The 21,903-nt window shown below is 38.4% G+C and overlaps 1 protein-coding gene across 7 annotated transcripts in view; it reads right to left on the reverse strand.

Moving 5' to 3' along the window:
- LOC144894534 (uncharacterized) overlaps positions 1-11,905 on the reverse strand; it is a 136,055-nt gene extending 124,150 nt beyond the window's left edge. For 6 of the 7 annotated variants that reach the window (XM_078787513.1, XM_078787509.1, XM_078787514.1 and 3 more), the window contains exons 1-2: positions 11,765-11,905; positions 10,214-10,309 (exon numbers count right to left, since the gene is read on the reverse strand). In XM_078787513.1, the coding sequence (XP_078643639.1) occupies positions 10,214-10,309; positions 11,765-11,898 (230 nt within the window). In that variant the 5' untranslated portion in view covers positions 11,899-11,905. Of the gene's footprint in view, positions 1-3,910; positions 3,977-10,213; positions 10,310-11,764 lie in introns of those variants that run through there. The other variant, XM_078787512.1, reaches the window with a different exon arrangement.
- Positions 11,906-21,903: the final 9,998 nt, after the last annotated feature.

Raw genomic sequence — 21,903 nt, forward strand, 5'->3', positions numbered from 1 at the left:
CCACTTGAAGTTTATACTTTTCATGTGGAATATCAAATTACTAAGTAAAATGGAGGTGCAGTAAAAATTATTTACCATATAAGATCTCTTATATTTGCGGTCTAGAGATTAATACTGAACATGCACGACCTGCAACATCCATGCAACGATTTCTCTCCGGAGCTTTTCTTTCTGTCACTCACATGAGTGATCCCGGGAAATGCAGTCATGACACAAAAACTGAGGAAAATCATACAAAAATGGAGATTTAACTGTAACTTTAACTGTATTAAAAGTAAAAAAGTCTCATTTTGTTTTGGCAAGTCGGCTATTAAGATAAATATGCACACACAATATATGTGACATTTCAGTACATATTACTGAATATAATAGTAATTAGGAGTTTTACTCATTTCAGTTTTTACATTGCATGTAAATGGATATCATAATAAAACAAAAATCCCATTTTTACGAGATAATTTTCCCGTAAACATGATATTCGTCATACCCGCTCTGTCCTGTTATGACCCTGCCTGTGTAATGAGAGGACAGCATTGTTTTGTCAGCATTTCTGCACGTTTTCCTATAATTGTGGTCTCGGCAAGAGAAGCACACACTATTTTGACTCATAATAATCAATATTTGAGTAATTGTCAGGTCAAGTCAACCTTTGGTTTTTATTAAAATGTTTTTCCTCACCCAAGTCATCACTTCTCCCTCTCAGCCATCTCCTCTTGTGAGCTGCTACAGTGCATTTTGTGCAGGAGAAAGCCACAATGACAGGCAGATAACAATGCGGCAACAGCACACTAATTGGCCTGGGGCTAACTGGGGGAGTCAGCCTGATATTTTTGGGAGAATAGAATGGAAGTGGGAGAAGATGGCGGGGAGTGTGTATCTGCTATGGTGTGGGGGGGAGGATGGAGTGTCAGTTTTGATTATGGATGTGTGAGATAAGTTTAGTTGGGACATGTTTTTGTGAGGTGGGTTTGCATGTGTGCGTGGGTTGTCTCATGCATGTCTGCCATACAAAGCTCTAATCAGAGGAGATGGGCCATGTTTTTTTTTTGAAGGAGCAATCAAAAGGTAGACTTCATAAACAAATGCTCAGAAAACCACTGCCATGCGCATTTACAACTCAGCCATCCTCTATGCACATCGTTAAATGTCCATCTAGTAAGAGCTTGATGATGCATGTTAATGAAGTCACTGTACCTCGTATATCCATAACATATCCATTTTATTCACTGGCAGGAGATCATGGGTTCATATCTTCGTTAAAACATCTGCGTGGAGTTTGTATGCTCTCCTCATGCGTGTGTCGGTTTTCTACGGGTACTCCGGCTTCCTCCCACATTCCAAAAATATGCATGCTCAGTTAACTGAAAACCAAATTGTCCATAGGTATATCCAGCATATCCGTCACGGAAAGCTTTCTAGGGCTTCCAGAATCTGCACCCATTCCAACTGTATTTCTTAGAATTTTGTGCTTGTGCTTCCCAACTTTTGTAGGAGTTGCTAAACGGTATCGGAGTTGATAAACAGCCATATGTGTTGGATCCCGAATCCGATCCGCAAGTTGAGAATGGACAGTCCAAAGTCTCTCAATGGTAAGTAGCTTTAGCATTTTAGCATTACATTTTCTACAGCATCGATAATGTGGTCAATACAAATTCAAAAACTGAATAGACCCGGGAAATGGCTACTAGCAATTCCAGACTCTGTGAGATTGTAATTTGACCCCACTCTGTATGCACGCTCTATAGTGCTACATAGAAAACCACTTTTGTTCCATTACTTAGACAAAATAAACTGTTAGGACACTAATAAATTCTTACTTAGTACTTGCTCTTCTGACTTTTGGACACAACCAAGTAACATTGGAAAGGCTTCAGTCCAGCTGCATACTGGCCCCATGTTCACAAAACAGTCCAGTATGAAATGCCGTTGACAGATTAAAATATTTTTCTTTTGCTGGTAGGGAATCATGACTTCCAACCACTTGTGTCTGATGTTTTCCTTGCTAGGAATTGTAAACAAATGTAGCTTTCACTTCCACCCAAAGAATCACTTCCTGGGAGATACACCGCAAAGCTTCGGGGAGGGCAGAGAGGTATCTGGCTTACAGTGCACGCCCATATAAGGAAGCCTGGCAAACTTTGACATCACAAACTGGCAGTGTTAGAACGCCCTCTGAACCCGAACATTCAGAGCCATTCCAAACGTCTTTCAGGGCACAAACGTCATTAATCATCATCATCGAACACGAGAATACAACATTCTAATTACATTTAAAAATCAGAAACATGGAAAAAGCATAACAGGTGCCCTTTAAGGATAAAGTGATTCAGATTCAGCTTTTCCTTTTCACGTCTGTGTTTATCATTTTACAATCTAAGAAAGTGGGCAATCCTGAATCATGATGTAGTCATACTAAATGAACGATGTCATTAGGAAAATGCATTTCTGAAATTGGATGGGAAGTAATGGTTTTAAAGAACAACAAGAACAATATATTTGTGTATAGTACCTGTGTATACAAATGCAGTTAATTAGAAAAGCAGTGTTTACTCTAATAGTGGCATACTGGTATATGAGCCCAGTCAATTGAAAAGCTCTTAATAGTAATGTGAGAGTGAGCATTTGAAAATTATGGCCATTATCATACAAAGGATGCCATTTTGCATTAAAAGGTTGCAAAAACAGGGATACGATATACACCTAAAAAGTAGTTTTCTGGTCCTACAGTACAAATCAAAATCAGACCAAAATTTATCCTCTGAAGTCACACAAAACACAAATCTGCGAGAAGCTAGGAGACCTCAGTTCAGTGAACATCAGAGGATTAACTATGTTTTTTCTTTAGTTTTTTTTTTAGGCGAGGATTGTACACCTTGAAGTAAATGCACTCACCTTCAAAACAATCACGCCTCACGTGTTATCAAAGATAAGGAAGAGTTTTGATTGGTTTTGTGTTTTACTGTGGTTCAATTCTTTTCACATTTATGTTCCTGTTATGCTTCCATTATTCTGAGTGTTTTCCTGTTTTGTATTGGTTGATTGATTTTACATTGAACGCACGCTGCAAGATCACTGCAGGGATTTAACAGATGGGCGCCGCTCGTGTAGCAAGCTACAAAGCTAACTGCATCTACAATTTGCTTATTCTAAAAACTTGAGTGTTTGAAATGCCAAAAAAATTACCACTTCCTCACAGAATGAGAGGAGAACCTTTTATTCACTCGATCTTGTTGGCTCAGTAGCCAGTCTCCATCCAGTGTGAAATGTAATATTATCTAACATCATGTCTGATAAAATGACCAGAATACTACATATATTTTTGACTAATAATAGACCACAGTCGACCATGTCGACGCAACAGTGACCATTTTTAATAAATGATCACTGTTTCGTGGTTTTATAATGGCAAATAATGAATTAATAATTATTTTTTGATAAATTGCAATGTAGTTAGGGAGCGATAGTCTATAGTACCAGACTATGATGTAGTGAGGGACCATTGTATTTTCTCTGAAGGATCGGTAGTCAACCAGCAGGTCCAAATGGTCAGCTTATGTTTCTAGACTCTTTGAGCATCACACACACATACATACAAATATAAAGAGAGAAAGCAATAATGCAGTATAACATACCGTCTAATATATAAAAGATGTGGAACCAGAGTCTTAAAAAATAAAAAGGTTTTGCTACCCAGCAATGGAGACCACAATGTTGCTTTTTGTTTTCTCCCTGAAAAAGTCTCCTGTTAGGAAGTCTGAGACAATCAGTAGCCCGTCAGATCGAAAGTGTTTTCACCTGCTCAACTCAATCCCCCTTTTTCCTTGTTTTCAGGCTCCTTCTCAAACGTGTTTTATTACCTTGACTCTATTGAGTGGGCCTGCCTGCCAATGATACATTGCACACACACACACACACACACACACACACACACACACACCCTCTTCGCCGTCACCACCACCATACGCTGCTCAGGCTCCTTAAAAAAGAAGGGTCATGGTGTCAGACATACTCAGCAAATTGGCTAGTGGGGAAAAAAAAATACACACTTTACAGTGGGTGAAGTTAATCCTGTAAAACCAAACCACCACTCTGCCTCAGTCAAGTGCCTTTTCCCGCTGACATTTTCCTGCCTTAGAGTTTGTGGACTGTGGGTAGACAATGTTTACTGTAAATGAGGTCCATAAAGACTGAGGTAATATATGATAACACTTTTCCCATGCAAGCACACAAAATGACTTTGCTTCTTCATGCTGCACTGAAGTACACTCTTGTCATGCAAACTTTGTTAGAAATTTGAATTTCACTGATGTCATCCAAAATCTCTTAAAGGGGAACTGCGCTTTTTGGAAATTTTGCCCATCATTCACAATCCTTATGTGAAACATGAACACATATTTACTTCTTTTGCTGTGCATTATAACACGAGAAAACTAGTTAATTTCAGCTAGCTTACAATGCTGCCATTGGGATACACCTACTTCGACTATTAATCCCTCAAAAAAAAAAAACCCTCTAACAACATTGCATTGTTTGATATAGTACATGCTGCAATCATGCATTAACAAGTAAAGTGATGATAACATTGCAGTATCTTGCCGTATATAAAACACTACCAAAACTTTTCCCTATTTCTACATTTATTCTAATTAACTAACAACACCTCGCTAACCGCTTGCCTCAGCATCATTCACAGACAGAAGAGTGGATACGTACCTCTCAATTTCACTACAAAAACTCAACAAGATGCTCGTTTGCCGTGATGTCATGTGATGTTTGTGATTTGGGTTACGGTATCATTTGATTCATATTCAAACCAACCGTCTATCACTCAAATATTATTCTCTTCAAACTATGCCTGCCGGTAACGAGCAGCTTGTAACCCAAATTTTAGCTTGCAGCCCCGAAGACGGCTTGTATGTAAAAAAGACTCGTTAGGTGGGACACTCGTATGCCAAGGTGCCACTCTATGGATGGCAATAAAAATACCTGCAGCACATACTCTAGGTAATTCAGTTCTTCAGTTGAACCCAGCAAGTGGTTTGAGACTCAACGTACTCGGACGACAAAGCAGCTTAGAGAGACAGAAGATGCAAACAACCGTAGTTTTGTCGAGAGAGCCATCAGCCAGGGATTTGAAGCTAAAAGTACTATTCAAAATACCCTTTTCTTTGTCCATTTCTGCTCAATATTTGTTCCTGCTTGTGGGTCAGCAAATTATGGTGTGGGTCAAGGGTCAAACAGGATGTAAACGCATGTCAAAAGAATAGTGGTGTGAAAATTCCGCTAAGATGTATTTATACGTTTTTTTCAACCTGACGGCTCACTCCCAAAGACGTATTAATACGTCGTACGTGAAAGGCAAAAAGAGGTCATTACTTGTGATGAGCCGGATACTCATCATTAATGAGTATGCATTACAGAAAATTCATTTTTGTATGAAATGAGTACAGCTGTCAATTATCCGTATCCGTAAGTCTGTCTGTGTAATTCAAAATATGGGGATTTGAGTGTACATGACTATATGGGTGTTCATGTCTAGATGGGTCTTATAATGTTAAAAAAACATTATTTAGAAGGTTGTAAATAGGTTTTCTATGCTCTAACAACAAAATATTTGAGTAATAAATAAAGAATCCTAGAAATTCACTGATCACAGTCTAGTCTGAAGCAATGAATCGTGATAAACAAGGGATTACTGTATAAAAAATGCATGATTATATACATTTACTTTCCTGTAAAGCCGTGATTTTATGGCTCTATCATCACACCTTATCTCTCCGTGGCAGCATCACTAACAACCGTATAACTTTGAAACTTTCACTGTCTACAACTGATTTATTTTCCCTCGTCTAACCAAGATGGTCATCAATCATCTAAAAATATGCACTGACAAGCTGACTGAAGGGTGATTGACAGTTGATGATTACCTGAGTTGAAGGGTGTCCCAGGTCTCGAGAGCAAACCTCTATCGAGCTTTCAACCTTTTAACTTCATACTGAAAGATGACTTTATTAGGACTAATAGGAAAATAAATGTTTAGTCAAAATGCATCAAAACAAGCCGTCCAAAAGGATGGACAATGTTTATTATGACGCTTCACTGCAAAATGACTACAGCTGCCAGTATGTAGGCACATGTTGAAATATGGTATTCGCTCATTAAGCAGTTGTTAGTGATGCCACTATAATATAAATGCCAAAAAAAAATAAATAAAATATAATATCAAAAAATGTAAAAGGTGTGGTGACAGGAAAGTAAATATATATGATCATGCTATTTTTTGATACAGTAATATTTTGTTTATCGCAATTCATTGGTTCAGACCTGACTGTGATGAGTGAATTTCCATAAAGTAGGATACTTTATTACTCGAATATTTTTGTAGTTGGAGCATAGAAAACCTGTTTATAACCTATTTACATTTTCTAACATTATTAGAGCCTTCTAGGCATGAAGGAACACCATTATAGGCATGCACACTCATTATCAGACATAATCCGAGAAAATAACCCATTTAAAACATAATTAAGTCATGTGTGAGGCTAGAAATATGCACCAGTGGAGGACAGGAAATGAAAAAGTGGATCACGGCCACAATAGTAGCCTGTGATGATTATTACTATTTTTGTGTCTGTTGTGAGAATTCCTGCAATAAAAGCCTATGAACTGTATGTTTCACCGAACATTAAAGTAACATTCCTGACACCTAGCGAACGCTGTAGACTACAACATAACAATTTGAAGACATAATTTATTTGTATTTATATGTATTTTAGTTCATTTAGCCATTTTTAAGCTTGAAAGGTATTCATTTTGTCACGGCGCGGCATGTCGATGTTGCGGTGCGACCCCAGGATGCAGAGAGCAGGACCAATAGCAGGTAAATGATATTTATTTTTGCTATAGCAGCGGCAGAAAAAGCAACTCAACTGCTGACGGACAAACTAACAATGATCCCACAAAGGGGAGATGCACACACCTGAACTAAATACAACCACAAATTAGGGACAGGTGTAAATGATTAAGGCAACCAAGGACGACAGGGCAAAACAGGAAAATACAAAATGAGAGTGCAAAACGGAAACCAAAACCTAGACCGGAACTCAAACATAAACTGTCACGGGCAAACCCACACGGAGCGTGACACATTTAGGCAAAACAATATGTAAAATTTGCTTAAATAGGCAAACATTTTGACAAATAGGCCACATTAAACCATGAAACAGCATGATTTATTCATTAATATATTTTTTTACCCCAAGACTGAGTGAAGTCACAAAATGCCAATTCAATGTGGGGAGGGACGACTGCCATCTATATTACATTTGCATGACTGTAGAGTGGGATGGATTAATTCAGTTTACATTAATTCCTATGGAAAAATGTTTTCCTTTCTAAAGGACAACAGCTTGGAAGTCAACTGGTGTCATGGAAGGAAGTAGGTTCGCCTGTATTGTCTAATTGTTCAATTGTTATTCAATGCAATATGTGTGATATACTGTAAGTAGTCGCTAATGAATCTTGACGACAATTGGATCCTTTACCGCAAAGACTGTTTAAATGCTCTGGGGACTGTTTTCTACACAGTACTTTCTTGATCAGAACGTTTCTGCATCAAAAGGCATCACTATCTCTACACATTACTCTCGTGTGTGTGTGTTTTTTTTCTATCTTTCTTTCATCCTCCCATTTTTCCACCCTGAATGCCTTCTGTCCCACTAGGCTTTTTAAAGTGTTGTCTCATTTTCCCATTCAAGCTTATTGAAAGAAAACACTTGGACAGCTTGGGAAAGGGGAAGTGACACATTACATAGCATGTAACATCAGTCAAAAACAGAGTGTGTTTCAAGTTACAGAAAAGAAATGCACTTGCCTCGACAAAATGAGCTTTTCTCTTAAATTGCCCAAGTGGCTTCAATCTGGTACAAATGCTTTTAGCCATGGAGAATTGTGCTACGTGACGGGGGGGTCAGTATTGAGCAGGGAGGTTTGCGGAGTTGTTTCAAAGCTGGCAGGTGTAGGAGCCAGAGTTTATCCATGATGACACACAGGCAAGTCTCAAGGTGAAAACAATAACAATTCAATATCACCTTGCGAAGCAAGATCTAAGAGTCTTGGTCAGCCAGAAGCCAAACTTGATGGCCAGACTTTTCTTATAAGAATAATTCTTCCTAGCTGCCAGCACACTGCATGAAATCACTGTGTACAGCAGAGTTTCTCAACCTGATCTATTGAGTGGGTGTATTGGAGCAGGCCGACATGCAGGGCGACCAGCAGCGCACCGGGGTCCCCGGGACCATGCTTGAGAGACACCTTGTTACCCGAACGCATCCCAATAAATGGTAAGAGTTGGGCCGGGCACGCTTCTTCATCGACCCGCACCAAATGCCTTAAAGCGCATCGAGCGTGTACACCAGTGGGACTGCTGAGTCAATATAAGCCAACGGGAGCCATGATTGATTGATCCTACGCTAGCCTGGTTGCCTTTGCCCACCTCTCCTCGCCCCTGTGGGCTCTTTGGGCTTGTATCTGCAGTCTCAATGTTCCCAAATTTGATTGAGATTCAGTCAGCATAGATTGCCATCCCCTGGAGGGTTTTCTTTTTTTTTTTTACTTTTTTAGTATCCATTACACTCTAAACCAGTAAACTCTTAAAGTGCAATAAACCTTGTGCATTTAAATGATGTAATGTATATAGTCATGCATATGTATGCCTATAGAAACAGGTAGAATGCAAGCAACCTGCATGGATCCAGTGTGCTTGATTTGGGAACTTCAAGTATCCTAACAGTACTAAAGTGGTAGTTCAATGAAGTAGCAAGTCAGCAACTTGATAATAGAAAATGCTTAGAAATCTATATACATAATAACCTGAAACATGTAGCATGTAAAAAGCCTTGTGATTGAACTGGGTACATGCTAACATGTATGCTAAAATAGTAACAACAAGATACCCTGCGATACCCTACAGGAAATGCTAAGGCAGACCCTGAAGGATTATATATGACATCAATATTCAGGTAGTATTTCAAAAGCTTGGGAAAAATAGCAACTCGGGAAAACACTGATAGGCAGACAGTTGAGGATTGAACAACACTCCCTGCTAGTAAACCTTTAACATGCTAACAATTTATATGCTAACATACGTATAACAAGATAGCAACTACTAAGTACAAAAAACATTAAGACAAACACATGAAGATTTTAATTCTTTTCATTATGAGACGTGAAAAATTGCTACATGGTAATTGTTGATATGCTAACTGCACAACGAAAAAAGCAGACCCTAAGTAATTAAACTTGATTTAAAACTGTTAAAATGCTAACATGCTAAATTATATCCCCTAAGGCACATTTTAAGGATTTTATTTGCCCTGTAGTTGAACAGGAGTTTGATAGTTTGATGGGAGAATGAATACAGTGTCAACTGCTGACAGTTAGTATGCTAACATTTAACAAGTTACATTTCATTTAGAGTAATTGTGAAGCAGCAAGATAACTATTATCTTTTGGTTATCATGACTGATATTCCTAGTATCCTTCTGCGGTGACATCACAATAAAACTTCAGCAGTGAGGTTTCCTTGTATTTTTACTCCATATTGTACATTTGTGATGTTTGACTTGAATTGTATTCCACTGTATTTCAGTTGTAAAGTTTTATAATTAATTTTCATTGCAATTTGTAACACTGCAATTGGAAGACAAATTCTGAGTATTGTGGCGTTCCATACAGCCTAGACTAGGTTTTTTTGTATAACAACACAACTGTGAATAAACGAACATTAAAGGCATGCATCAATTGTTGAGGTCTGAATTCATGAAATGCCCTTGACGGGTTGTAGGCTGCACAAAAGATTGCATTTTGTGCTGCGCAATAGTGATAACAATGATAAGAAAGCAATTCTACTTTGTGAATAGCATGCACCTGCTGTTTTTTTAGGCAAAGACAAGCCATCAGCGTATGAAATATCCATCATGTTTCTCTTGTCTAGTATCAATGCTTTTCAAGTGTTTGTTAGTTTTTACCATTGTGGAAATTTCGTGTTTGACTATAACTGAGGCAAGAATAGCTGCTCAGGTCGAACTCCCCGCTGGATTCTTTATCAGGGTACATATTTTAATGAGGCGTGCACAGACGGAGACAGGAAGCGAGGTCAGCTTTAAACACGGCGATTAGCAGTTCAAAGAGAACAAGCGGGGGTTTCATCTACCTCTCCTCCTCTCGGCCTTCCCTCCGCTCACGCTCGCTTCCTCTCATCTTCAAACGAGCTGGGTGGAGGGTGACGGATCGCCTCTCCTGGGTCCACCTACAGGGAGCATTGAAGACAGGAGGTGTAAGGCTTGAGGAAAGCTTTGTTGCCTGCTTGCTTGCTCCTCTCGCGGGGCGCTGATTAAATCAAGGGCCTGGTGTGAGGCCTTCTGCTCATCCTACACTCTGTGTGGACCCCCAGTTGGTCAGGAGGTGTTCTTGAGAGACTATGAAATGTCATCTATTTTAATTCTAACTCACCCCCAAGGCACATTTTCTCCTTATGCAGGACAAATAAATCACTCAAAGAAATCTCATACCTGCGCTGAATCCTAAGCAGTCATTGTTAGCCATGCTGCATATCAAGTATAACATCAGCATGGATCGGGATGCTCCTCACAAGTGTACTTCTACAGAGCCTTTAGCGTTCATGCACAAGAAACACACTGTGCACGATATGGCAAAAATCATCAGATTTTTCCAAAAAAAAAAAACACCTTTTGGAGGTAATTGTTTACATTGTTTATAAGCCGCTACTTTTTTCTTAGCCTGTACAACGGTATGCCTAATTAATGGCTAAATTGTAACTCTGTGACATCTCCCTTACTGCAGAACTACTACTAATTGTGTAAATAGTCATATATATATACACAAGTGCCATTTGTGAGTCATTAAAACAAAAGCTCTTTCTGTGTGCTCACAACTGACATTTTGGGTCATTATACAGTATTTACCATTATAACAACATAACAGTCTGACTCAGTGTCATCTTTCAAAGAATACTTTACTGGCAACACTAAATTCATCATACAGCAACTTAACACTCAAAAGCAGTAACTGACAAATATACAAACATTCCCCAATATGAGTTTAAAATAAATAAAAATATTTTATAGTTTGTATCTAAACAACACATTCATTGGGGCGCTGCAATGACTTCAGCTTACCTCTGCACTTTTGGCTCAGTGTTCACTGGCTCCCTATGGTGGACAGAGGCATCATTGCAGTGACAGACAATTTTCTATGCTTTCAATGGTCCTCCAATTAAATGGTTTTCTCAAACAAAACGTGAAAACTTAAAAATGTTAGGGTTTTGTTTCATTTATTATTTAATGTCTAGACAGCTCTAATATTGTTAAAAATATATATTTGGTAGGTGGGATGGATATCATATGGCTTTCTATTCTTTCATGATATGTTTTGGGACAGGAAACAGGCATGTTCTGCATGTGTCACAGATAGGGTTGAATATTGTTTACATATTACCTGATGACCTGAATTACCTGATTGTGTGGCCAACATGCTAACCACGCTTTCCATCGTGCGGCCACAAAAAAATAACCTGCTACCCAAAAACACCATACAATTCTTTTCATCAAGATGGGAGAAATTTGCGTATAAAAACGACCTTTCAGAGAATGTATTTTAGTATTTCTCAGAGGATAAATAAATCGTAAAGCATCCATAAGTGAGTCAAATTGCTTTCATAGAGAATTTGTGGAATAACTTCTACCTTTCCGTGAAGAGCCTTTTGAGCAATCCCCAGTTGTTCTGTTGGAGCTTGCATAAGGTTGCTCTTGGCAACTCTCCACTTGTGCTCTTTATATCCGGCCGATTGTACCACAGTATGGTGCAAGAAGCTGGCATGGGGGCTTCTGCAAAAATGTAAAGAGATTTAGTAAAACATAACAAGTAAAACATCAGAGGGGGGGGGGGGGATGTGCACATTTTTAGTGGACTTTAACTCCTGCTGAGCAACAGCAAGTGATTGCAGGGCCAGAGGTGTCTTTGTAGTGGGCTTGACATAAGGGGGTAACATATTCAAGAAGTTATTCTCATGTAATTGCTCCTAAATCAAGGAGGGAAAAGTCTTTTGGTAAGTTCTGGGAAACGACAATGTCTTCCTGTGAGTGATTGCTGGGCCACAGGTCCTTACTGAATAACGGCGAAAATGCATTCAAGACAAGTTGCCATTTTTCTTTGGATGCAATCAAGCATGTGAAGCATCTAAACTTAAAATGACTGGAAAGGGAAAAACTCCTGAAGGAACGTCTGAAGAGGGAGCCACACTGGGAAGTGTGGAGATGGCGAGGCAAAGAGGGCGAAGAGAGCGAGGAAAAAGTCAATGCAAGGTCAAGGCTTTTTTTATACGTGATGGACTAATGAGCAGTCGGATGCAATGATAAATTAGAAGACAGCAAGGAAGAAACTACAGAAGGCATGTAAAACCATTCATCTTGTGCAATGCGCTCTCATGAGAATTAAGTAGGAAATCTTTCCAAAAGTTATTCACTGTATTAGCTTCATAGTAAGGCATTTTCTCCTACGCACATTATATTTTCCTATAAAACGGCATCATTTTAAAGCCATGAGTTCACAAAAAGATCAATAGTGCTGGTAACTACTAATGCATGGTTGTTGATGGCCAGAATGTATCCCACTGAACATCCTCCCACTTGTCTGTGAAGCTGTGTTTGTACAATTAATGTAGTAATGCATGCCCTGGAAAAGTTTGGCTTTTAAAGTGAATTTATATTTGTTGAATTGGGCATATTTTTAGGAATATGATTGTAAAAATAAAAATCAAGAAACAAAAATTTTGTGAAAGTATTCAATTGGAGGACAAGTGGCATTGATAATGGATGGATGGGTGGCACCACAATGCTGCCTCTTTACACCAGAAAGGCACAGAGGGGCACAGAGGGAGGCTGACATCATCGCAGTACCAATGACTGCTTTTTTTGGACGCAGATCATTGCAAAAATGTTTAAATAGGTTTTTTATTTGGTATTTTGTACATTTCTTAGGTATACCTTTTGAGTATTAAGTTGCTGTGTGATGAGTTAACACCGTCAGTCAGACTGTTCTTTTGAGTAATGGCAATTTCCATTGAGTTGACAAGCTCGTTGTGAGCGCACTGATAGCTTGTGAATGCCAAAGAGCAACTGTTTCCTCAGTATACCGGAAATTATGCTAGGTCAATACAATACTACAAGATTCTGTCAATAACAAAGTAAATTAATGAATAGTATTATAATGCATGTAATTGAATATGATTGACAATGAAGCCAAATTTGAATTCATTGGTTGGTAATCTTTGCATTTAAGCCATTGAACTATTTCTCTTGGTGTACTGAAAAAAAAAGTCTACAATGATACACTAATTAGTTTGGCTCATGTTGAAACTCTGCTAGTGTTCCTCCTTGTTCATATTCTAAGCATCCACATTAAAAATTCTCTTTTTCCATTTTCTCCCGGAGTAATTTTCTCCAACAAGTGTCTTCTCAGTGAAGCAGCCCCCGCTACCCCATACTGCCAAATGAGAGCTAACTCATTCAGCGCTAATCTCAAGGCCATTATGAGCATTGCCGGGATGAAAGAACGGTAAGGGAGCGGATGAAAAAGCAAGGGAGGGCTTTTGCTTCTTTTTTTTTTGTGCCCCCCCTTTGCTGTGCAGTCCGCTGATGAGGGAGTTTAGAGGGTGTTTGTGGTGATCATTAAGGATAAAATAAATTCTCCTCTCATCTTTGCTCTTCAAGACGACAACAGTTTGCGAGCAGCTCTTTGCCATTCACTCCAATCTCTCTTACACACAATCACACGCTCCTACAGACGTTTGAGTATGACAGGAAATGAATATTTAAGCACGGAGCCGCAGGTGGAGAGAGCTGCAGCCATTTCACCAGGCTTCTTCTTGAGCACATCATTTATTTACAAGTTCAAGAGACTTCAAAGTAAGTTTAAACGTCATCGGGTTCCCCCCCCCCCCCCCCTCCACTATGTTCTTCTTTAAACAGGCACATCATTTCCTGCACTCCATCTGCTTTCGTTGCAGGTGCTTTTGGTCGCGCGTGCTGCTTTGAAATCAGAAAAGCTAACAGCTCAGATGCAGCCATTTACTAGACTTGAAAGAAGCCTGATTCTTCACAGGTTTACACATATTTTCAAGTGACCCATAGCTGATATCATTGTGTTTACATTTAATCAACACCTGAAAACAACAACACGAGTGTCAACATCTATTCATCTAGCCATCAATCCATTTTCTATTACGTATCTCATTCTGGAGCTGACTATGGCTAAAACCTGGACTGGGTGCCGGTAATCACAGGACACATAGACCATATCAAGTAACCATATTGATTATTGCTATACAAATATATAGCGGAACCACATTTTTTGTCAATAATCTGTTCCAGAAGAAATGAAAACTGAATTGGAAATTGCAGTCTGACTAACATTGTCATCTTAGATAAAAGGCTAAAATCATCACATGGCAACTTAACACTCAAAAGAAATGTACAATAATATCCCTTAATGCATTTCTTTCCAGCAGAGCAGTTCATTGGCCATGGCTCTTGGCAGCCATGATTGTTATATTGAGTAATGACCTGCAATTTCCGATGGGTTGACAAGCTCCTCGTCACAGCCACACGAACGCCACAGTATTTACACGATTAGTAGTAGTTATTGGTGATGTTAGTTATGGAGATTAAAGCATGGTCATAAATTAGGCACACCGCCGGATATTGAAGACTTGATGGTAAACATGGTGATGAATGGAGGGAAGGAAGGGGGGGTTTTATCCTAATCCGTTAGAAAGTTTACTTTAAAGAGTGGCCGCTTAGAGCTATATGCTTGCTCACTTCAACTTTATTATAAATGTTGTCAGAAGTTACAATTATCATTACACACACTGGTCCAGCTCACTCTCTGTAATGCGCCTCCCTTAAACTGTTCCCCCTGCAACATGTGTTAACTATGGAACAATTACATCAGAGGTGTCCAAAGTGTGGCCCAGGGGTCATTTGTGGCCTGTGACAGCTTCTAAAAACATAAATTGATAAGGAAACTTTTCACAATTGTGCTAGAATAAACTTTCAAAATTATAAGGAAAAATAATCAGTAATTTTAATCATTATAGAGATGACATATTAAAGAAAGACTACTTAATTTTTTTGAAGTTAAGTTATTATGAGAAACATACAAAACAAATGAAGTTGTCATTTCATCCAATACATCTCTACAAAAGAGGAGAAATATGATCTCAGGGAAGAACTAAATTTGAAACACTTCTATGCTAGACTACGTTAAAAAGCCATAGCATTTCAGTATGTGGAATCAAACTATGGAATGGATTGAGTAAGGACCTCAAACAATGCACAACGATGAGCCAATTCAAGAAACAATACAAGCAGTTGATGTTTGCTAAATACAAGGATGAAGATTCTTGAACCAGTCATGATGTGCTATATATATCACTATATTGACACTTACTATGGTACCCATTATGTCATTGTATGATCATATCACCTTGTACTTCGGTATGTGACCAAAATAAAAATAAAAAATTAAACTATTATTAGGAAAGCAGGAAGTGAACAAATGTAACAATTACTGATTGTAAAAGTATCAGATGTAGGTGTAGGATTTAATAAGCTTTGCTTCTGCCTACTCCTTTTGGACATGTGGAACTGTGAACTGATTATGTGATGCATTCAATTGTAATCTGATGCATGTTCAAATGAAATAAAACCATTACCATTACAATTTTTGGACAACTAGTGATAATATTATGAGAAGTGAAATATTATGAGAGACAATAGGAAAAAAATAATAAGCTTTTTCACTTGCAGCAGGGACGTCACACTCGTGCCATGGAGAGCTGGAACACTGCAGGTTTTCTTTCCAGACGGTCACTAAAGCAGGTGATTTTAATCATCAACACCTTCAATTTGGGGGAAGGAGCTCAATCAATTAAATCACCTGCAGGAGAAACAGATTGACACATGTGACCTACAGTGTATCACAATGATGAAAAAAATATATATACATAACTTATTTGCTTTACAAAATGCCAAAGTGGCCCCTAGGTGGAAAATGTTTGGACACCCCTGCTTTACATTGTAATCTGCACAACGGCTTTGCAAAAGTATGTGTAGTGCTACAGCATAAAGCACGCATTCTGACAAGCAGGTTGAAACAGGTTTTCCATCTTTGTGACTCACTCTCCTCTGTGTCCTTTTCCACTGTTCACGAGAGCTCTGACACAACATCCTACCATTGTTAGAGGTCATTTCCCATTGAGAGAGTACACACGGAAATAGTCAAGAAGGCTGCTGTGCAAGCCTTTTTTTTTCCTCCCTCAGTGTTTTCTCTGCTCCTGTGTAGTGTGAGCTATCAGCGTCCTTGTGGGATCCATATTCCCCTTTCCGCGGGACTCCTTCATTGGAAAAGGTGTGCAAGAAGTGAGGCTCCTGGTGATTAGACTTTGATACTACCTTTGACTGATAGTTGAGGGAGGAAGGTGAGGAGCTAAAGGACAGCAGAGGTGCTGTTGCTGACACAGTACTTTAGTCAAACAACTTTCTCATACTTTCTTAGGATTTCCTTTCTCTCTCTTATGGCCGCTACAGCATTAAGTGGGTTTTTAATTATTTGGCTTGACTAGAATGCCGATATTAGTCACTGTTCATACAGTCACTAGTCGGTCTGCAAGGAAGGCATACCTGTACAGTCTTGCACTGTGTTTTCATCCAGCCTGCCTGCACAGTTGGAAAAGGAAAGTCTCTCTGAGTGGCCCTCAGCTATGTGATTCCGAACACAGCTATTTACAATGAAAACACAAGTCAAATGGAATTATTATATTTGCACATACAGCATTTCAGAATAATTCCCACCAATAAAGTATATAATGCTACATCGTGGTTCAAACATCTCGCCATCATACTATCACGGTTATCAAAGATCAATTAATAAATGATTGCTTTTTCATGGTTGAATATGCCCTATTATTAGAAATAATATGCATAATCAAGCAACTTGTACTTATCCGTAGCCTAAATTAAGCATTTTCAAGCATAAACATGGCTAAAATACAAATAAAAGGCATTATTCACACGCCTCTGTTACTACCTCAATCATATTTATTTTATTTAACAACCCAATACAATACACTCATATGTGACTTTACTCATCTGTATACACCAGTCATTATTTGCACTATGACCCATTTACCATTGCACTAAAATTAATATATCTGCAATATGTCTGCTCCTGCATATGCTCCTGTGCAATACTATGTGTATATTTTAGATATCTTGTATATATCTTCTATATATCTTGTTAAATTGTCTTTTTTACTCTACTTTTATATACTTTTTTTTTAACGTGACTACTGCACTCAAAGGAGAAGCTCTCCAATCTCGTTGTACATCTTGTATAATGACAATGAAGGCCATTCCATTCCATCCATTCCATTCCATTTGTGAATGTAGTATTCCAAATTGGCCACTGGGTGTCAGTAATTGCAATCTGACTTCATTGCCAGAACATGTATTTATTGCTGGTTTAAAATATGTCACAACAGGCACAATAATAAAACTCAATTCTGAACCTCTGATGTCACATCCTGTCCTTATGTATGTCTAACATGTCTTATTTTCTCTGATTAAATCTACTATATTAGGTAATGCAAATGTGAAGGTGACCATCTGGGTGTTCATGCATAGAGGGTTCTAGTAATGATAAAAAATTGTATTTACAAGACAATAAACACGTTTACTATGACATAACTATGAAAATATTCCATTGATTAATATAGAATCCTACTTCGCTTATCACAGTTGGGTCTGGAATCAGTTATCTGCGATAAAGGAGGGAGGGCTATATTCTGATCGGCATCTTACCTTAAAACTATTGGCAGTGATTGTTTCCACGGTAAAAACGGCTTACTTCTAAAAAAGTACATAATACGCTTAATAACATAATACGCTCTAATACGGCTCTTTGAGAGGAATGGTGCCATGAGTGTGTTTGGGGCTGTGTCGAGTCGACTGGGTGGGCATGATGACCAGGAAAAGGTGTGGAAAAAGGACAAACTACACTTTTGCTCTATCCTGGGGAGTTGTGAGATTATCGGGGGGGATTCACACAGACAGAAAAGCAAGCCCAAATAAGCAAATACACAATACAGAAGACCAAAATAACCACAACAAGCCGCATTTTGCAAGCAACGTTTTTTTTGGGAGGGGGGGGATCAGTGATTGTTATTGATCATAGCTTTTACACATGCACATGCACTTAAATACAGAAAATACAAGAGGAACCGTTTTCTCTTTTTTATCACTGTTTCATTTAATTATTGTGTCTAGTGTCTTCATTACTGTGTACAGAGCCCCCCAAGGGGATATGGAGAAAAAAATAATGGGTAAAAAAAATGCATTCGAAAGCAAGAGAATGCAAAAGTGTGCTGGTCTTAATTTGAAGTCTCAACTCACACATCCGCTCTGAATGACAGGAATACAATGTTCGCAATATTTTTGCGATTATCTTAATAACTGATTAATCGGTTGATTGTTTTTTTTTATTAATTGATGAATCTGATTTTTTTGGAACTGACAGGGCAACTAAGTGCACAAACACCAGGTTGCATGTAATAAATGTAAATATTAGTCAAATAATATCAGTAAAACAATGAATGTACACAAAATATATAATCGGGATTATTTGTTCATCAATTAATCTGAAGCAAATGAATATGAAGCGAAGAACTACAGTTAGTTCTTGGGTCCGCAACATATCTGAAAAGAGGCAAAAATGGCCATGAAAAGTCAAAGCTGATGTGTGTGAACATTTTGCCTACAACATAAAGATCATACAGTAGGTCTGCTTTCATGGATGACTTGCCAATTAATTGGGTAATTGATTAATCACAATTAATTGTTGCAGCTTTACTTACAATGGATCGTAGGAACTAAACTTATTCGCAACCCAAGGACCACCTGTATATTTTTACATTCTATAGTAATGTTTCTGTTTCAGTCCCACTTTCCTGCACGGTCTGTAATCCTCTTTTCCAGTCACTGTTCATACAGTTATAGGCCCATCTAATGTACATGGAAGATCTACCTCCGTCTGTGTATAGTCTTACATTGCGCTGTAGCTTGCGTGTCCGTTTTAATTCCAACTTCCTGCCCAGACACTTTCTACAACTGGTGGTCTGCTTCCCAGTCACTGTTCAGACCAGTCATTGACTGGTCTACAGGGAAAAGGCTACCTCAGTCAGTAAATTCTTACATTGTGCTGTGGCTTGTGTTACTGTTTTTGTCCACCCTTCTTCCTATGTCATGGGAGGGCTTTTCAGTCATTGTTCATACAGTCATGGGCCAGTCTACCTTGGTCTGCATTGAACTGTGGATTGCATTTGTGTTTTAGACCCATCATCCTGCATCGTCAGATACTAGAAAGTGTCTACCTTTACTAGTCAGCTTTTCTACCTTTACTAGTCAGCTACTAGTGCAGCGTTCATGCAGTCATTGTTCAGTCTACAAGGACGTTCTTGAGCAAAATTATCATTGGCTGCAACCATGGGTGTATGTGCCAATCATATACATACATTACACTGAGTGCCACTAATTAGTCATGACTGAAAAAGGATTAGGGTAATGCTATAGATAACAGCAATGATCAAATGTAGAGTAGAAGGTATAAGCTATAGGAAATCACAGTCAGTCTTGGTGTGTTTTAGAATGTTCAGTCTAAACTCCTTGGTAAAAGAGTTATTTGAAGTGTGATTTGTGTAGCCTGTCATATGCGCTTGTAATTCCTCCTCTGATGGTGGAATAAAATATCCTAAAATGTTCTCTCACCTAAGCTATTTCTATTCCGCTGTTAGAGATAAGAATAGTAATTAATCCACAGTTGCCATATGTCTTTTTACATGGGCGTTTGTATCGTGACAGCAATCTTCTAGCTTCAAAAGACGCTATTACCTGAGAGCAGTAGGACATGATAATTCCAATATATTACATATCAGTCGTCTAAAACCAGCACTGAGCCAGGAAAACATGACTGCTTTAATACCTCAACAACAAAAGAAGACTAATTAATTGATTTTGACATCGTAATTTTCTCCAAGCTCGCTAACATAACCTTGCATTAATGAAGGTCTTTAGTTAAAGGTGAGAGGTACAGAGCTTGTTGCCCTTCTATTATAGTGCCACTTACAAAAAACATAATAATTCCATCTTCATTACCTGCTGACATGCACTCTGTGGATTTGATAAGCCGGAGTGGCCAACCCGGTTTGTTCCAACACTACTTTGCTTTTACATTTACTGCATCATCATGGGGGGGGGGGGGTTTACAGTAACAATGACAACTGCAACTTGATGCACACCTGTCATCATTTGCATTTGAAAATAAGGGACATATGAGGGGAAATGAGGGGATTTTGGTTTTTGAGTCTGTCCATCAATTCCAACAGCACCGCCTGCAAAAAGAAAAATATTTGTTGCACTGTGGTGCAACCATGTTATTTTACTAGGGTAAAATACGGTAGTTTCTCAAGGGAAGTGGGAGGGTTGACAAGGTCTAACTTGATGACCCTTATAAACTTTCGAATTTGAACTTCTTGATGCAATCTACATGCACGCTGACCGGCTGCAGATGCCAACCGGATCAGGAAATGTCATTGTATTTCATTAGCATTCACACCAGACTGAATGAAAAGTCAGCCCTGCCTTTAAACACAATGGACTTTTCAATTACAAGGAGCTACAGTGCCCCCATGTGGCTGTAGAGACTAACGTCATGATGTGTTGGTGACTTGATAATTGATACTATACTCAGTTAAAAATCATATATAATGTTATTTTAAAAATAATGACGTACTGTTGCTAGCTCTAATCCTCACAGTGAACATGTTATCGGTAAAAAGGGAACTGAGGGACTTAAAAACTGCAATACAGCATTAACTGGAAGACATTGCAGGGAGTTATTTATACCCCATTATTGTTTTAATGGCAAAGGGGTCATCCTAATGGTAATTAATCACAACAAATCACTCCAGCTTCCTCTGTGGTGACACTTTTCATTTCGCCAGTTATTATCCCCAGCCACTGCTTTGAGTAATGGTTTCATAATGACCTTGTTAACTGCATCTCTGCATGTCTGGCATTTAATAAAGCAAGGGAACAATGTCAGAAGTGGAGAATGCACGATTATCTGATCGGGAGGGACAACCTTTTGGATGGCTAGAATGTGTTGAACATGGTGACATGCACGCTGTACCAAACATCCTTCATTCTCTATTGTTATTAAATATGCAGAACAAGTGACTTGTAATGTGGAACTTATGTCAATGAAAATGGTTACATTTTTCCAATGTATAACAAAATTACATAGAACATACATGACGAAAAAGGAGGAGGAAGAAGTGGAATTGATTAAGTCCTAACCTATCAAGTCCTCGCCGTGTCTCAGCAGTGATGATGTCTTCATTTCCTGCGTTTAACATGTTAACATTACTTTATTCACCATTTTCAATAGGGAAAATAGCTTTATTTTACATAGGCCAAAAGTTTATATTGTTTTTAATTACATTTTTCACTGAGGTCATAATTTGTCTCTCTTGTCTATTTTATTTACTTATTATTTTGATAGTTACTATTATTACTATTATTATTATTATATAATTACAATGACTTTATTACACCTTTTCCTTAATATATAATTTATTTTTTACATAAATGAATGGCTGTTTGGGTGCCTTCTGTATCTGACTGATGCATACTGTATGTAATTGAGCCGTAGGGGTCAGTAGTGAGCATTATAGGAAAGAAGCACACAGATATGACAAACGAAGTAGAA

This window comes from Doryrhamphus excisus, linkage group LG21 (assembly GCF_037039965.1).
Source record: "Doryrhamphus excisus strain RoL-2023G ecotype Guam linkage group LG21, RoL_Dexc_Guam_v1.1, whole genome shotgun sequence".
NCBI lineage: Eukaryota > Metazoa > Chordata > Actinopteri > Syngnathiformes > Syngnathidae > Doryrhamphus > Doryrhamphus excisus.